At 35.5% G+C, this 19,362-nt stretch overlaps 1 protein-coding gene and 1 long non-coding RNA gene across 2 annotated transcripts; both read left to right on the top strand.

The window, feature by feature from the left end:
• The first annotated feature begins 1,219 nt into the window (after positions 1-1,219).
• On the top strand, positions 1,220-11,587 carry pnp4b (purine nucleoside phosphorylase 4b). Its single transcript, XM_046846195.1, has 6 exons — positions 1,220-1,319; positions 2,543-2,715; positions 4,362-4,465; positions 9,681-9,856; positions 10,453-10,643; positions 11,185-11,587. The coding sequence occupies exons 1-6, from the start codon at positions 1,297-1,299 to the stop codon at positions 11,406-11,408; spliced, it is 891 nt and encodes a 296-aa protein (XP_046702151.1). The 5' UTR covers positions 1,220-1,296; the 3' UTR covers positions 11,409-11,587.
• On the top strand, positions 4,474-9,672 carry LOC124383859. The gene is made up of 3 exons (XR_006925289.1): positions 4,474-4,894; positions 9,031-9,072; positions 9,171-9,672. It is a non-coding gene; the product is annotated as an uncharacterized LOC124383859 (long non-coding RNA).
• Positions 11,588-19,362: the final 7,775 nt, after the last annotated feature.

The following is a 19,362-nucleotide window of genomic DNA, read 5'->3' as shown; positions in this document are numbered from 1 at the left end:
TGGCATAGTGCTGACTCATTGCCTTGCAGTCATCTAAACCAAAAAAACTCTTTCTAAGATGAAACGATTAAATAGCAAAAAAGGCAGTGCAGGTTTTTTTTTCCTTAAAGTTTAGCATTCTTAAAGTTTTATGTGATAATGAATTTAGATTTTTGGTGTGATTTTCTTACATGACCGCCACATGTTCAGCCTTTTATGACTTTCCATATTAATGAGCTTATGAGTCTGTCTGTATGAGGCAATGCATAATCAGAAAGATTCATACCTGTTTAATGCATGGCTTTGTTTATCCCCCTCAGGGCTGCGATCTCTGTGATCTTTTATTACACAATGCAAAGCCTGAGCTTAAGCATATGCAGAAGTGTCTGTTTATGACTCATTTGTTTTTGTTTGTTATTCAGCACTTGAGCTAACAAAAGTAATCTGAGCATAATACAACATGGCAAATTCAATATCTTATAAAGCAAGGTTAGTGGATACTTACAAAAGAATAATGTCTGAACAAGTATTTAGGACGATCTGAAAGTCATGAACTTACAGCAAAACCTAGTTGTGATTTATTGTTTATCATGCATCTGGACAGTTAAAGCATAGCTAAATTGTATTTATATTCTCAAACGTTTTTGCTGATTACTGAGACATAACTGATATTTTTATAACAGACACATATAATTTACATTCTGTGGGTATTTTTCTTTAGCTTGTTTTTAGATATTCAACAATATCTATTAACAGTCAATCAATCACTACATAAGATTTGTGCAAAAACATTTCTTTTTTTTTTCTGATCAACCAGGCTTCATTTTTTAACCTTCTCAAAACCTGTGGAATTGCTGATTTGTCCTCTATTGATAACAGTAAAAAATGGGTGGTGCTGCTGAGTAAACATAAACATCTACTTCACTTCCAAGTAAAGGGCTTGTTGTGTCAAGGGCAGCATGTCAGTACATATATTTAAACTTATATAAAAATTTATATTAAAAATATTCTTTATTTATTATATATAAATAAGAAATACAAACAAAAATGGCACATGTGGTATAAATTACTAATGGTAAAGTAATATAGGCTTCCAAAACATGGGCCTCTCAAATGAGAACAACGTCAGTTCACTAGAAAACTATGCAAATATTCCTCTCCCACCACAGGCTCAGCCAATGAGAAGACACTAGATCACTAGAGACTTTACCATGATTTTTTTTTCTCTCACTTACTCTCTCACACTCACTTTTATCTTATTTTACAAGGTCTCTGTCCGGTTCCCACAGTTCGACTGTTTGTTTACAGCCTGGAATCATGCACAGCAAGGGCAATTCGTGGTAAATGCTTGAATTCTGTCATATCTGATTATTATTTTCTAATTGTAATTATGAACAAATTTATTTGGTACTAAACATGTAGTGTATGAATGCATACAATATTTTTAAAACGGTAAGCATAAGTAGTTTGTCAGAACAGCTATCCACAACAGCATTAGACCAAACTGGAAAATAATATAAGTTAGACAAAATAAGTCTTTATAGAATTAAGACAATTTCTTTCTAGACCATACATGTAATATAGACTATCTAGCCCTTTTCTTGCTCTTGATATTTTAAGCAATAATTGGTTGTATTCACGTTGCTTTTACATTTTTTAATCACAAAGTTTATACATATTGCATTCATACAAAATATGACTGTCCTGACATTCATATCTTAAAAAAGAAAAAATGTGGATTAATAAGTAGTTTTAACTGAAAAAAGGTCCCTCTTTTAAATAGTTTTTAAACTAGTAGTAGGCAACTGTGGTAGCAGCTGAAAAACCCAAAATCACTTAAAAGCATGCACATGAGTAAATATAGAAATAATGGGCTAATAGAAAGATCAGGCATAAAAAGTCAATTAAAAAAACCCATGCAGAATGAAAAGGGTCAAATGAGAGTGATGAGTTTATTTTTTCCCCCTCAGCATGGTTCTTACTCTGCTCTCTGGACAGACCAGGACGCTCTGTTGTGCATAAAACATACAAGCTATAGAAGATTACATCTTTACAAAAAACAAAAGCCAAGTTTTTATATACTGGTTTTATCAGATGAAATGAACGATAATGGGTCATTATGTACATGAACTAATTATGTCGAGTCACATTATAGACAAACATCTGTTTAAATAGCTGAAAGATGAGTTGCTATTCCTGTGTTTGCGTTAAGATGCCTATTTATTTTGAAAAGCAGTAAAATACACAGTGAACGTCGATGAAGATTTATTAGAAAAGGGACTTTAAATTTTTTTTTTTAATATACTAAAGTTTTTAAACTGATGTCACACCAGGTATTTTTACTAGTTTTAGCTCTCGCATCCTTGGATCAAGCTAATATCAGAGTCTAATATGTTTTTCCTGAATAGGATAAATGAATAAATGTTTTGTAGCTGTTCACACTTCTTAAACTGAACCTAATCTTGTATTATGTCTTACATCTATATATAAGAATTAAATTCAAGATCTTCATCATCGTTTTAGTGATAAACCTACTGTAATTTCTGTCCCTATTTTGATTTAGTTGCTGCTCATTTGATGAGTGCAAGCTAGCCACAGAGTGGCTTCTGAGCAGGACTAGACATCGCCCGAAGATAGCTGTAATATGTGGCTCTGGACTCAGCTTCCTTGCAGAGAGCACCTCCAACAAGCAGTCTTTTCGCTATGAGGACATCCCCAATTTCCCTGTGAGCACAGGTAGGCGTGCCCATTTGATGGAGCATGTTCTATACCTGCTTCAAACTGAATGGTACAGAAATAAATGATCTGCAAATTTCAACTGGTCAGTAGCTGAAAACTGCTTATTAGCACTCTTGATATTAAATGCTTTTAACACCTAAAGTTGGAAAAAAACAGCATTGTGTTTTTGCTGATATTTAAATAAACCTTAAATTTAGTCAGATTTTTCCAAAGAGAATATAAATTAAACGAGCACATGCTATAAGATACTAATTATTTTACATTTATTCATGTAATACAAAGAAAGTGGTTGAAGTATGGGGCTGTTAGATTAGATTCTACAATGAGGTACACAGGGGTTTGGCTGTGCCTTTCATTTTGTTGTGGTTAACAAATCATGCCCAAGTCTTTGTAAAATGAGCCATAAATTCATGAGAATTAATAACTACTGGCCATGAATAAAATATGATGACTTGGGTAAAAATAGTCCCTAATCTCTGCCAGAGGGGATTCTTATTATGATATCTTGGATATTTTTAAATATTTATGTGATGAAGTGAATAATCTGTATAAGTGTTAGAATGCACATAATGATATTTGTGTGTGTGTGTGTGTGTGTGTGTGTGTGTGTGCGTGTGTGTGTGTGTGCGCATGTGCTCATTTTAAATTAATGAAACAATTGATGAAAATAGATCTCTTGCATTGTTTTAATGACTGGGCCAAAAAATAAGCAACCCAACCAACATACTTTCTACAATCAAGTATTCTTACATCACATTAAAATGTTGCTTGTTTTCATTGTACTTTTTAATTGACCTCAAAGTGACCTTGGGGGAAAAACACAAAAGCCTTAAACATCATGAGCAAAACAATAGACCTTGTTAATGATAATTACAATTGTTGTACCACCCAAAATATATCAGACATATGCTGATTAAGCTATTATATGCTCACAAACTGTTTTTTTTCTTTCAAACATTTCAATGGTTACAAAAAAACAATAACTCCCCTTCCTTCAACCATCTGTCAATTCTCAAAAATGTTCCTATTGCAACAGAGGACATGTTCTCTGTCTTATTACAGTCTAAACTTTAGGGTTAAGCAAATCTCAAAAGACAGAATTTAAGGTTGCATTTCAACAGGCTGAGACTAGTCAGAACCTTTTTCCCCAAATAGGAAAACAATGGATTTTCTTGCCTTCCACATGGTATTAAACTTACCTGGCATATTTAAAGCCAAACATATTAAATGTAGTGCAGATGGCATGACTGAATACATTAATATCTTCATTCATTTATTCATTAATGCATCACCAAAAGATGGCCAACAAATACTTGTCAGTTTATATGGTGTGTGACAGTAATGGCTACAAGGCAAATCATACTAGCTTATTGTTATATTGCTTCATACATCATTGTATATTGGTCTGAGAACAGCACAAGTAACAAGATATGCATTTCATATATGATGAAATGCTGCATTCTGAAAAAGGCATTGAACATGATGTTTTACTTCAATATATGTTCTATAAAATATACAGTATGTACATAATAGTAAATACATTATATAATAATAATAACAACAACAATAATTATTGTTGTTATTATTATTATTATCAAGATAATGTGAAAAATGTCAAAAGTGCATCTCTTTCCCATGTGTAGTTCCTGGCCATGAAGGGCAGCTTGTGTTTGGTCATATAAAAGACAAGTCCTGTGTCTTCATGCAGGGGAGGTTTCATCTATATGAGGGTTATTCAATGTGCAAGGTGAGTCTGAAATTTCATGCCCTTAATTTTAACACTATAGCAATCATTAACTCTGAGGGATTCTAGCATTATACATACAGTTGTGTTTTAGCATTAGATCACATCCACTTAAATAGTTAAGATTGAAGACATCCTCCTCTAATGTGTTAATCAGAATATAGACAAGATTCAAATTATTCCTCAGGGTCTACTTTCTGTAAAATCCCTGTTCATAATCATAATCGAGGTTGTGTAGGTTTTTTTCCACTTCAGCATACCATAGGTGTTATGGGTTAATCGATGTAAACTGTGCAGCTACTAATGAATGCAGGTAGATGTGGCATTTATCTCTATATGCGATTGACCCTGGCACTTTCTGACTCTACAAGGACAATTGAACCCAGGGAAAGCTACTCCTATCTGCAAAACAGAATGGAGTTGGCACCTCAGGTATGGATCATTAACTTTATCTGTCACAATCAGAAGCTGTGCTGCATAAATATTGAGTGTACAACCAGAGGCCTCGATACTGGAGAGAAATAAACGATTCTCTCTCACTGTCACTACCATACATAAAAATGTTTAGTATAGTCTAAAATTAAAAAGCAAGATTAAGGACATTAATCTTAAGAAACTTTGGGGTCATGAAGGTAGCATACAAGTACAGTAAGCTGAAATCACATACAGTCCAATATCCCATTGTGTAGTATGCTGCAATTATGCAATGATGCATGTCTAATTGTGAGCTAGTTTGGTGTATTAGACTACTAAGTCACAAAATCCCTTTTTTAATTGCAATTAACCTGGTGCCCTTTTGCCCACTGAATTATTAGCTCTAGAGAAGACAGAGAGAAATAAATCTAAGCTGAGCTGCTTGGGACATCTGAGAGAGGAGCTCTGAATTTTACACATGTCCATCTAAAGAGATCATTTAACTGTGGCACAAGGTGTCAAAGACCTGCTTTTCATCAAATTGCAAAGGGATCAGCATCCTCCAGAAGTGTGGAGGAACTGCCAGAGTAATTGCACCTCTGACAATGTGACATAATGCATTACATTTAGATGTCACTGCCAGCATATGTCTGTAAAGCTGGGCAAGAGCTCTTCACTCTTAATGTAGGCTTAGGCATTAAATCAATCCATCACCTGTCTTTTTCAGTATTAGCATTCAAGGAGCCATATATGTGTATATGTGGTAGGGTACTGACCCAAATCAAAGTTTCATCAGGGCTTATGTTTAAGATTTAGGTTTCCTATTAGAGTAATTACACTTAATGCTTTGGTCAGTGTTTTTTTTGTCTTGCTATTTGGATCAAAGAAATGGTCCTTCTCACAGACTGGTGTCTGATGTGATATGCAGTGGAATTTACTACTGTGTGGGCATTGGCAATAACTAAACAGGAACAAAATGTATTTAAAAACAAAAAAAAAGCAGCTCTAATTTTGACTGACGGTGCAGCTTGATCATCTGCAGCCAGAGATTTGAAATAGCTAATCTGGGGTATAAGAGGACTGGAAATACAATTATTTTCCACTGGTTGAGGTGCTAATTCTCCTAAATCCTCTCCAACGCTGCTTTTTTAACTCCCTAATCAAAAGATTTCATAATTACCTGTCAATATACAAATGCAGCTGAATACACCATAATAAGCCAAAATTATGAAGCATTTATCAGACATGATTGTGTTCTGCTCAATGAGTGAATAATCACACTACTCACCCAATTAGATCATTTACTTGAATGTTTGGCTAAACCATTCCTCACTTTAGAGTTGTAAAATGAGGATATGTTACCATGAGACCTGCCTTATTTACAGATTGATTGCATGCAGTAATACACAACCAAACATGTACACAACTTAATTAAGTGAACTCTTCTTTGCTGACAGATGTGATGTTGGGGTAATTGGATAACAATGTTCCTAACCCTTCATTGACCCCTGGTTATTTCAATTAGTAAGGCACTTTTACAGAGCTGATGCAGTTAGTGTTCGAATAAACTTTCCTTATTTTTGCAGCTTAAGTTTTATTACACCATCAATGCCTTGAAGATAAAGTGGAAAGAGAAAAACTGAGTAAATAAAGGTAGCAGTTACTTTTATAGTGGGATTGAAGTCCACAACAATATTTAGGGATCTTAAGAATAGTAAACCTCCATTTTAGTGCTATTTTCTTTACAAATAGTATATGAGAAATTACAAATTTACACTTCTCACATTTCAGCAACCATTTTAGTATATCTTCTCAAGGGACACTACTATAGAAATTAAACTTTTATATATTTTAGAGTAGTCAATGTGCAGCTTAAAAAACAATACAGATGTACCCTCCTCTAAAAATAACTCAACATACAGCCATTATTGTCTAAATAACTGGCAACAAAAGTGAGTACACCCAAAGTGAGAACAGCTGTACATGGTTTAGCCATGCAAAGCCACATGTCCTATTCATCATGTTCATGTTTTTATCTGCTTGACAGGCCCATACAGATTTGTGTATCTTGTATAAGAGCAGTTAAAATGTATTGCTTTAAGTAGAATTCTCTCATACTTGCTCTCTACAAAGATGGTTAAGGCTATAAGAAGATCAGTAACACCCTGAAACTGAGTTACAGTACAGTGGCCAGGGTCATACAGAGGTTTTTCAAGACGGGTTCCCCTCAGGACTCACAAGTGTCGATCAAAGACGTTGAGTCCTTGTGCTGTGCATCAGGTGCAGAAGCTGGTTTCAAAACACAGACGCATGAGTGCTGCCAGCATTGCTTTAGAGGTTGCAGAAGTTGAAGGTCCATTTGTCAGTGCTCAGATATGCCACACACTGCAACAAGTCAGTTTGCATGGCCGTCGTTCCAGAAGGAAGCCTCTTCTGAAGCTGCTCACAAGAAACCCTGCAAGGAGTTTGCTGAAGACAACCTGTCTAAGAGCATAAATTACTGAAGCCATGTCCTGTGGTCTAATGTGATAATGTGATGATGTGATGTGGTCTGATCTGAAGATAAACTTGTTTGTGTGTGGAAACGACCTGGTGAGGAGAACCAAGAAAATTGTGTCTTGCATGGTGGTGGTAGCATCATGGTCTGGAGCTGCATAAGTGCTGCTGGTACTGGGAGCTGTGCTTCATTGAGGGAAACATGGATTCCAACATGTACTGTGACATTCTGAAGCCAAACATGATGCCCTCCCTTCAGAAACTTGGCCGAACAGCATTTACCAACATATTAACGACCAAAAACACAACGCTAAGGTGACAACTGACTTGCTGAGGAATCTGAAGGTTAAGGTGATAGTATGTTGGAGTATATCTCCAGACCTGAAGCCTATTTAACAGTGGAGGTGGAAGGTGGAGAAGCGCCATGTGTCCAACATCCAGCAGCTCTGTGATGACATTATGGAGGAGTGAAAGAGGATCCCAGCAACAATCTGTGCAGCTCTGGTCTCAGATTGTCTCACTTTTGTTGCCAGCTATTTTGACAGTAATGGCTTGTATGTTTTTTTTAAAGGACAGTAAATCTGTACTGCTATACAAGCTGCAAATTGACTACACACACATATATATATATATATATATATATATATATATATATATATATATATATATATATATATGTGTGTGTAGTCAATTTGCAGCTTGTATAGCAGTACAGATTTACTGTCCTTTAAAAAACATATATATATATATATATATATATATATATATATATATATATATATATATATATAAGTTTAATTTCTAAAGTATTGTCCCTTGAGAAGACTAAATGGTTACTGAAAATTGAGGGTTGAACTCTCTTGTGTCAGATACTGTACATTTCTTTTAAGAATTAAGCTAATTCCTGACCACTACATAGGTCTCTTTTCATGACAGTTTCATCACAAAAATGGTTCCAAGGTTAATTATTTTAATAAACTAAGATCTGGCCAAAGAATCTTCTAAACAACCTTTTTCCAAAGAATGTGTACGACAGTCAGACATGTTTGGAGGAGATTATGCACACACAGTCTTACTGGCACAGGTGATTGGCTATAATAGCTTTGTCCTTTCTTAATTGTACTGGAATAATTGCCCTACATTGAAAAGATTTATAAGCTCCACTGGTGTCTCAAGTAATTTGGAGAGCATTGATTTGGAATTAGATTCTTGGAGTGCTTTTGAGCATAAACTATACAAAAAAACTCAGTTGCAGCCTCCTGCCTTCACCAAGCTTCATCAGTTCATCAAGTTCATTATTCATGTCTCTTTTTTTCTCATTCTGTCTCTTACTGTCACACTCTCTGTGTGGCACAGACCCTAATGGCCTTGTATGCACATTCTGCATTTATCTCTTTTAACAACACTAAAGATTCTCTTTACCCCCTGCTCAAAGCAGCAGCTGCGCTCTCTCTCTCTTTCTCTCTCTCTCATACACACACACACACACACACACACACACACACATGCACACGCACACGTACATACACACGTACATATACAAAGTAAAACAAAATATAGATTGAAATTAAGGACAATGTAAAGCAGAAATTATAATGCTTTTTACTCCACAATGTTTACAAGTATATATTGTTTTTTTTTTTATTATTTCATTCAAGATTTTGAATTGATGGAAACTGGCAGTGGAAAAAAGAAGCTAGGTAAAATCTGACATATTTCTGCATGGTGATTAGATGATATAAATAATCAGAAAATATTTAGCAATTGGCTAATTTTATTTTGTGTGTTTTTATTGCAGGCTTACTATAGAGTGTCCCAGAGAGTCTATCATTTGAACTCAAGTTTAGGTTGTTGCCTGTTCGGCTTTTCACTTGTTTCTTAAGGTGTTTTTGTGGAACATTGTATGCCACATATTTCCTTACACTGTCAGAAAAGTAGCTTGTCATTACATTAATTAAATACACTTTGTTTGAGTAAGTGTGTGAATGTGCATATGTGATTGGTGCCCAGTGATTGAGACTCAATTCTCATCTGGGGCAAATTCTTTTGCTTGGCACCTGGTGTTACTGGGATTGGTTTTGGATTCCTGATCAGAATAAAATGGATTTTGTAGATGGATGAATGAATTTGTGATACTTGGAAAAACTACATAGGTTATGAGCCTTTATACTAACATATGAATGATTTGGATAAAATCCCAAATTGCATAACCTGAAGACAGTTTAAATAAACAATAAATAATAAAAAAACAGATTATAAACACAGCAATCTAAATAATTTCTGTTTAATCTGTGTCTTTTCTTTTCAGGTCACATTACCTGTGCGGATTTTCAAGCTGATGGGAGTGGAAATGATTATAGTAACAAATGCATCAGGAGGCCTTTGTCAGGACTTCAAAGTGGGAGATATTATGATCATCAAGGATCACATTAACTTGCCAGGGTTTGCTGGACAACATCCACTATGTGGGCCCAATGATGAACGGTAGGTACTGAGAGATACCGAAAATTTAACAGAAAAACAATGATTACAATTCAAATGTGGCTAAATTAACATACATTTACCATTATACATTTCTTTTGTGAGTGCAGACTACAAATATCATTAGTCTGATGTGATTGAAGTGCAAATGCAAACCACAATGGAAATATTGAACTGGACATCCTGATGGTTACTATTTTTGGGATGTAAAAACAGATTCCTTTTGATGATGAGTAGATTTTAGAGGACAGAAAAAAAGGAATGCATTACATGATAGTGAATACAGCTACAATTTAAGTGTTTTAAGTGCCTTGTTAATCATTATCATACTGCCTAAACGTATTTAGGAGCTTACATCTATGTTTATGCTGTTTTTGACACTTTAATCCACAGCGACTTACATTTATCTCATTTATATAACTGAGCAGTTGAGGACTAAGGGCTTTGCTAAAGGACCCAACACTGGCAGCTTGATAGGGCTACGATTTAAACTCCATCTTTAACATTTTAAGCACTAAGCTATCAATGCCTTAACATACATAAAAACTTTAATACAAAATTTTACTATGCAATATGTAAAAACTCTTTACCTTCTTCAGATTTGGGATCAGGTTCCCATGCATGTCTGATGCATACAGCAAAGATCTAAGAAAATTGACGCTGGACATCAGCACTGAATTGGGCTTTTCTGACTTTGTGCGGGAGGGGGTGTACTGCATGGTCAGTGGACCTAACTTTGAGACTGTTGCTGAAGCACGAATGCTGCATATCCTTGGAAGTGACTCCGTAGGTAAAGAAAACAAGACACACATTGTTCAACATAATTGAAATAAAAATAAACGCATAGACAAATGCATAACTGAATGTGTGATGTATTTGATGTCATTCTGAACTATGTACACTTCATCAATACATACACTGAAAGGCAATTTTGGCAGAAATTATTAGAAACTCAATTTTTAAATACAATCTCAATCTCAATTTTTTTTTCTATTCTTATTATAATATTTATATATAGTTATAAATCATAATTACAATTTATTTATTCTAATTAATTCTAATTTATTTCTATCATCTCAGTGGAAGTTTTAAGAGGAGTTTACTGGTTTCTCCAAGTATCTTCTATTTGTCATCTCAGAATGTTTTATACATTTACCCTTATTATCCCATTTATGAGGGCTGGGAATTGAGTAGAGTGTCGTTTCTCATAATTGAAGAACATTAGACAGAACTCTCATTAATTGTGCAGTGCATTCTACTCTTTGGTGGTTTTCAGCAATAACAATAACACTGCCACTTAATTAAGAGTCTATCTCATGCTGTCCCTGCAGGGATGAGCACAATCCCAGAGGTGACGGTGGCCAAGCACTGTGGCCTGCGAGTCTTAGGCCTGTCTCTAATCACCAACAAGGTGTCCTTGGATTACAGCAATGAGGAAAAGGTCAATCATGAAGAGGTGCTGCAGATTAGCAAAATGCGAGCTGAGATGCTCCAGAACATGCTCATCACCTTTATTGCTCGATCCCACCAAGTGGAGACCATCAACAGCTGCTAGACCTTCTGGACTCAAGCAGACTAAATTTACATAGACACCAAAAGAATATTTTCCAGAGCTTATGACTGTTTCTTACACAAGCAGTGTATTTTCCATTCTGTATAAGCTGATATTTTTCGTGTGAGTGTAGTTATTGTACATAAAAATGCTCAAAAAATAAATAAAGAGTAAATAAAGAGTTTTAACTACTAATCCATTCAGGTGAACATCCTCAAATGATCTTCATATATTAAACATTATTTAGAGAACAAACTAATTTGCATGTAAAAACTCACTCTGATATTTAGTATAATGCAAAGAAAAGATAGCTGAAACCCCTGAATATACTGCTATGAAGCATGCACCTGCATTAAACAATGAAATAAATCACTGCTGCTGAGCTGTGTTGTATTGTGCAGTCAGATCTTTCTGACTGTATGTGCAAAGTCACCTCTGAAAAAGCAAACTACCCCTTATAGAGAACAAGGACACTGGACTCAGACGGTGGCAGCAATGAATTGTGCTCTTGGCAACCTAAGAAATTAAAAAGGCACAGTGTGAAGAATGTAGACTGTTTCAAAAACAGGAACTGTGTTATAAACATTACACATACACAGTTGGAGTCAATGAGATTTTCAAATTAAAATACAGATGGACTGATTAGTATTACAATATATCTAAATATTAAAGACATATTGGTAACAAAAAAACAGTACCGCTTGAGTAAGTCTGTGTAATGCTTGTAACAAGGCCATTTCTAATTATGTGCAGAGCAAAGGGCACAGGGTTCAGTGACTTTGGAATTAAAAAATAGCATAACATTTGTTTTGTTTTTTTAAGAATATCTCAAATTTATTATTATTTTCCATCTGCAAGAGTTTGGCAGTGTACCAGAGACTGAGGTAATAATCAGGCAACATCATTACATTAGTGTGCAGGCGAGGGGGACATAACCCTGTGGACCAAATATCCATAATAAACCCAGATCCTAGAGGTAGACATTGTCTTTGCTAGGGAACTAAGACAGGCTTTCTGGGGACAGGTTTGCTGGAACCTGGCTTGGGAGGCGATGCTATCACCACGAGGTGTAAGCAGGTCTTACAAGTTCTAAGTCACACAAGTTCTGCAAAGTTGCTTTGAGACAATGTTCATTGTGAAAATCGCTATAGAAATAAACTTCAACTTGAACTATAAGAAATAGTTTAATATAGTGCCAAGTTGTCAGAAGTTTTCCTTTGCATCTTGACAAACAAATGTATTCAGCAGCTGAGCATTTTTGGTAGCGTTTGTTTTTTTAGTGGCAGATGCATAATTAGTATTATTTTCTTTATTCTTTTTTAAATGCAAATGATGAAAACCTAGCAGGGACTTTTGACATTTTTTAAATATCTGTTTTTTTTCACTGTCAGGTGAATAATTGACATCTTTAATAATTGACTCAGGTGCTTAGAGTGCACTGTGGCCTATAGAGTTGGGCACTACACTTCCCAGAAACCACAAGCTCCAACATGATCATAATCACCAGATTGCTGTTTACATTCACCTGTTTCCAAAGTAATGCCCAATTTGCATGCATCTTTATTATTTATTTATTTATTTATTTAGTATTTTTCTAGTTTATGCTGTGTTGTGATTGCCAGTTCTGTGTTTTTGACCTTTCCCAATGAACTGGATTTGTCTGCCAGTTTTTTAATAAACATCCTTTGCATCCATATTAACTTACTTTCCCTGACAAATACCCACTGTAGGACTACAAATACACATATTCCATTTCCTATAAAATCACCTATGGATGCGCACTGTGAGTTCTTAAAATGTTCAAATTTCATCTCTTAGATTAATGAAAGATGAAGGCGATATGAGATGGTTGGGGTTTATGGGACTTTGGATTTACTGCATTTATGGTAAATGACTCGTATAATCCATCCTAAATCCATGGTTATAAAAAATCCCATCTAAGAAATCTTAGAATCTGTAATAGTTACTACATTTATACAGGGCTCCTGCCTTAGCATAAGTATTGTAATTTGCAATAATTTATCAATCATTCAAAATTAATCTTGTGTTTCCATATGACTGTTGCCTGGTCATGCATTAAAAAGAAAATAATTAAAGCCTAAATTAAACCTAATTAATCTTATTAGCACAGGCTTGCATTAATGGGAAACTAAATGATGCAATGCAAATGGAGGTGGTAATTACAATTGTATTTGCAAATTAAAATGGCAGTTGCATTAAGCATGTTCCTTTACTGAAGCTATGCATTTACCATTTATAAGCTAAATTTTACACAAGAATTTGTGCACCATTCCATATCCTCTATACTTGAAGCCTTCTTATCTGACTATGTTGCACCGTGCTAATAAGTCCATGTAGCTTTCTTTTTTACTTCTATAAGACAAAAGACTTTACTTTACAGTTCTGCAACAGCCCAATGAGTCAAGCATTTTCCCTTAATTAGTAATATTGTAATATTTGATATTCCTGGTTTTTCAGTCAGTTTAACTTTGTCAAATATATTTTATGCAAATATCAGCAGTCTAACTCTCTTCCCTTACCTAAAACTTCTGTAAAATAACCTTGAGTGTAAAAAAAAGGTAATTAAACCAGTTTTAGTCTTTTGTTATTACAAGTTATTACTTGTTGCACTGAGATGATCCTAATAAAATATTGTCTGAATTCTATAAAATAATAATTATTATTAGTAGTATTGTAGTAGTAGTAGGAGTAAAAAGAGTTCTTTAAGCATGTGAGGCATATTTAAAAAAAGGTTTAATGACCTCTTTCTGACAGGGAAATACTGCAGTAGGTTAGCTTTACATTGGTTCCCCCCAGAGGGACAACATTTGTCTAAGGCATTTGTATTTGACTAAAATTGTGATAGTAGTAGTAGTAGTAGTAGTAGCAGTAGTGGTGGTGGCAGCAGTAGTAGTAGTGGTAGTAGTGGTGGTAGTGGTAGTAGTAGTAGCACAACTGACTAAAGTGTATTTCTACTAGTTCTGTTTTAATACTCCCAGTGACCTTATTTGATTTTCTTAGAAAGTCAATCCAGTTCTACTTTTATGCAAAGCACTGCACTACTAATAGTCTGAGTCAGCAGGAGACTGCAGTCGTTTCAAATAGTTTTGTGACCTTTTGGCAGCTATGCAGAACAGGGGCAAACTTCATTTAAAGGCTGGCTTCAATTCTTGACAGAACATCCATCTGAACTCCAAGCTCATACCCACTCCAAGCAAAAATGACTTAGATGGAACAGATGAGTGGCTCAGCCTGGTGAGGAAATGAAAAAGCAAGCTTCAGTTTAAAAAGCAGCAATTTTATGTCTCCGCGTTGTCCACTGTTCCAAAATGGAAGTGTTCAGAAACTGGCTGAAGAAAATGTGAAACACACTGTTGGTAGATATACCCGGGGCTGTCACGACTTTACTGCTCCTGCATGATAAACTGTTCAGAAGGGAATATATATTCTCCACAGTGCACACTTAGTCCACCGCCAGTTGAAGATAACATATGATTAAGTGGGACAGTTTGGTGGGTGATATACTTGGCTGTCATATTAGGGCATTTTCAGAACAAACTGGGCTGAAAATAATATATATTTCCTACAAATCCACTTATGTTTTTGATTCTTAGTTTGCAGACTAAAAAGCTAACAAATTAAAAAGCTATTACAGAATACAAATTGCTAAATGACCGGGAAATATTTAATTCAATGTATTTTGTGTCAGTGTTTTGGTAATGACTTTAGCTAGGATTCATTAAGTGTTTAAAATAAGTCATTAGCCAAAAGGACTAATTGTGGCACATATTTCAGGAGACAAAGTAAAAAAATAACTTATTGGATTTTAGATAATTGCTGTTTGTGATGATTAATTGCCAGTGATTTTAATTCAATTATCATCTTATTTGGTGTTTTTAGGGTAGACTCATAAAATTTAAGTCACCAAATCTATTCATGAAAACGTAAACATTGTCATAATGTTTTGAGCGCCAAATCATAAAATATAGGTTCTGATTTTCCTAAATTTTACTAAATGTTGGTGTGACCATGTACCATGTAACCTGCAATATAATTTTCTCACATTACACTCTGCAGGTGTGTTTCATATTGCTCACACCACATCTGGTGTGTCATTTTTTACTGCCTGTCACCTGTGGATAAACAACTTGCATTGTCTAAATGACTACCGCAGGCATCATTAACCAAACAAGACCCATGCATACAGATTGCATCTTGCTAATTTTGTTAATGACAATGGTGCTACACAGTTAACAGAAATCTGGACCAAAATATGTTGTCTTGTCTTCTGGACGTTGGATTTCTTCTGTGCCAGGAGTATACTGTATGTTTGACCCCTCAGCCTGTCCATATCTGTACTACCTTCAGGCAATGAGTAAGACTGCTTCTGTTTTGTCTGGCACAGTGCGCTGCAGGAACACATGGAGTGCAATTAACACTCTGGTCACACAACTCAAGCTGAGCTAATCTGTTGCTCACATGTAAAGAATAATAAAAAAAAATGAAAAGTCACCGATAAATAAACTGGACTAATATCCTATAATAACATAAAATAACTTTTCTGGAACATTTAAGGAAATTAGGTTTGGTTTGAATTTTTAATATTAAGAAAATATATAAAATTTAGATAATATATAATATGTAATAATAATAAAATGACAGTTATTGTAAGTGTTTTACAGAACACTTTATTTATCTTTACATAAATTTAGCACAAAAGCACAGGTGGAAATTATAGTCAAGTCAAGTCAAGTTTATTTGAATAGCGCTTTTCACAACAGACATTGTCTCAAAGCAGCTTTACAGAAATCAACAGTGATGGTGAATGGTGTGAATTTGTCCCTGATGAGCAAGCCGTGGCAACTGTGGCAAGGAAAAACTCCCTTAGATGTTATGAGGAAGAAACCTTGAGAGGAACCAGACTCAAAAAGGGAACCCATCCTCATCTGGGTGACAAAAAAAAAAAAACAGAGGTAGTGAATTTAATGTATGTAAGATTCTACAAAAACAATGACCCACATTAGTTTTAGTTAGCCTACTCTCGACTAAATAACTACAGTGAGGAAAATAAGTATTTGAACACCCTGCTATTTTGCAAGTTCTCCCACTTAGAAATCATGGAGGGGTCTGAAATGGTCATCGTAGGTGCATGTCCACTGTGAGAGACATAATCTAAAAAAAAATCCAGAATTCACAATGTATGATTTTGTAACTATTTATTTGTATGATACAGCTGCAAATAAGTATTTGAACACCTGAGAAAGTCAATGTTAATATTTGGTACAGTAGCCTTTGTTTGCAATTACAGAGGTCAAACGTTTCCTGTAGTTTTTCACCAGGTTTGCACACACTGCAGGAGGGATGTTGGCCCTTCTCCACACAGATCTTCTCTAGATCAGTCAGGTTTCTGGCCTGTCGCTGAGAAACACGGAGTTTGAGCTCCCGCCAAAGATTCTCTATTGGGTTTAGGTCTGGAGACTGGCTAGGCCACGCCAGAACCTTGATATGCTTCTTACAGAGCCACTCTTTGGTTAACCTGGCTGTGTGCTTCGGGTCATTGTCATGTTGGAAGACCCAGCCTCGACCCATCTTCAATGCTCTAACTGAGGGAAGGAGGTTGTTCCCCAAAATCTCGCAATACATGGCCCCGGTCATCCTCTCCTTAATACAGTGCAGTTGCCCTGTCCCATGTGCAGAAAAACACCCCCAAAGCATGATGCTACCACCCCCATGCTTCACAGTCGGGATGGTGTTCTTGGGATGGTACTCATCATTTTTCTTCCTCCAAACACGTTTAGTGGAATTATGACCCAAAAGTTCTATTTTGGTCCCATCTGACCACATGACTTTCTCCCATGACTCCTCTGGATCATCCAAATGGTCATTGGCAAACTTAAGACGTGCCTGGACATGTGCTGGTTTAAGCAGGGGAACCTTCCGTGCCATGCATGATTTCAAACCATGACGTCTTAGTGTATTACAAACAGTAACCTTGGAAACGGTGTTCCCAGCTCTTTTCAGGTCATTGACCAGCTCCTCCTGTGTAGTTCTGGGCTGATTTCTCACCTTCCTTAGGATCATTGAGACCCCACGAGGTGAGATCTTGCATGGAGCCCCAGTCCGAGGGAGTTTGACAGTCATGTTTAGCTTCCTCCATTTTCTAATGATTGCTCCAACAGTGGACCTTTTTTCACCAAGCTGCTTGGCAATTTAGCTGCTTGGCCCTTACCAGCCTTGTGTAGGTGTGCAATTTTGTCTCTAGTGTCTTTGGACAGCTCTTTGGTCTTGGCCATGTTAGTAGTTGGATTCTTACTGATTGTATGGGGTGGACAGGTGTCTTTATGCAGCTAACGACCTCAAACAGGTGCATCTAATTTAGGATAATAAATGTAGTGGATGTGGACATTTTAAAGGCAGACTAACAGGTCTTTGAGGGTCAGAATTCTAGCTGATAGACAGGTGTTCAAATACTTATTTGCAGCTGTATCATACAAATAAACAGTTTCAAAATCATATATTAAGATTTCTGGATTTTTTTTTTAGATTATGTCTCTCACAGTGGACATGCACCTACAATGACAATTTCAGCATGTATACACACACACATACACACACACACACACACACACGAGTGTAAGAAAAAAATACAATTGATAACTAGATGTATATGTCTAATATGTGGAATTCAAATATTGATAGCATCTGAATGGTAAATGGCATCCACTTTAATTCCTTCTCAAAAGAGGTCCTGCCTTTGTGTTTTAAACTATCATAACTAGTTGATTGTGTGAAACACTTGTTTCTTTGTGTAACTGACTTAGTTGCCTAATATGATTCCTAGGAGGCAACCTCAAGCTTTTTTTAATGATTGGGGATATCTGCTTAGCTTTCTTACCCAGTTGTTGCAAGTGACCCTAAAAAACAAGATCTAGATAAAATATTATTTAAACTGCTTAAGGTAAAATGGCTGGAAAAGCAAGAGTTCTCAACATCTGTATATGGCCAAATGTTTGTGGACACCTGGATATAGGATGCTCTTTTAATTTTTACTGACATTAAGAGACCCAAACATGTGCAAGCATAAACGTGCTCTTGGGCACAATGTGAACACTCTGAAGACATTTTGGCAATGCCATTTTGCCAATTTTGGAATTTAAAAATCTGGGCTGCACCTAAAACCCACTGAACTGCTGCAGGGTTAAAATCAACTGCTAGCTGCAACCCAGGCCCTCAGCCACGCTTAAAAATCAAATAGAAACACTAGAAACTAAAATAAAGAAAAAACTATAACATCAAAGAAGGGATTCAATCTGGGATGGGGTGGGTGTGCTTTTCAGACAAACCTTATAGTGTATGTTGTTGTTTTCTTTTATATACTTTTTTCTTAAATGTATTGTATGATTATATACTGCATGCTTATAATCTAATGGTTACTATAATGCTACCCTCTTCCCTCAGGCTCTATTAATCAACCAACCAAGCAAAAAACAAAAAACAAACAAACAAACAAAAAAAAAAAACCAAACAAAAGAACTTCTATCCAGCCATCCACCAATCAATCCATCCACTTAGAAAAAAAACCCTGCCAAATCTCTGTCCTTGAGCTAGCTGTATAGATAATCACTGGCAGAGCACCAGGTTTGGGCATCATTTTTAGACTAAAGCTCATTAGTACTGAAAACAAATTTGAAAGATATTAAAAGAGATTCTGCATTTAATGTTATAATTTGAATAAATGTTCCAATAATAAATGTAATAAGGTAATTCATAATACTCAACAGCCTCATAGTGAGGTTTACTTTTACTCAAAAGCAATAGTATATTCATATTAAAGATGTATTAAAGATGTACAGAGCATTAAAAAAATGTTTAGAAGTCTTTATCAATAAATATATTCTGATGCTGGTTCACTGGGTCAGGGAGTAAATACAAATAAAAAAATAAAAAAATAAAAAAA

This window comes from Silurus meridionalis, chromosome 4 (genome assembly GCF_014805685.1).
Source record: "Silurus meridionalis isolate SWU-2019-XX chromosome 4, ASM1480568v1, whole genome shotgun sequence".
Lineage (NCBI taxonomy): Eukaryota > Metazoa > Chordata > Actinopteri > Siluriformes > Siluridae > Silurus > Silurus meridionalis.
This window is presented reverse-complemented; position numbering and strand designations above follow the sequence as displayed.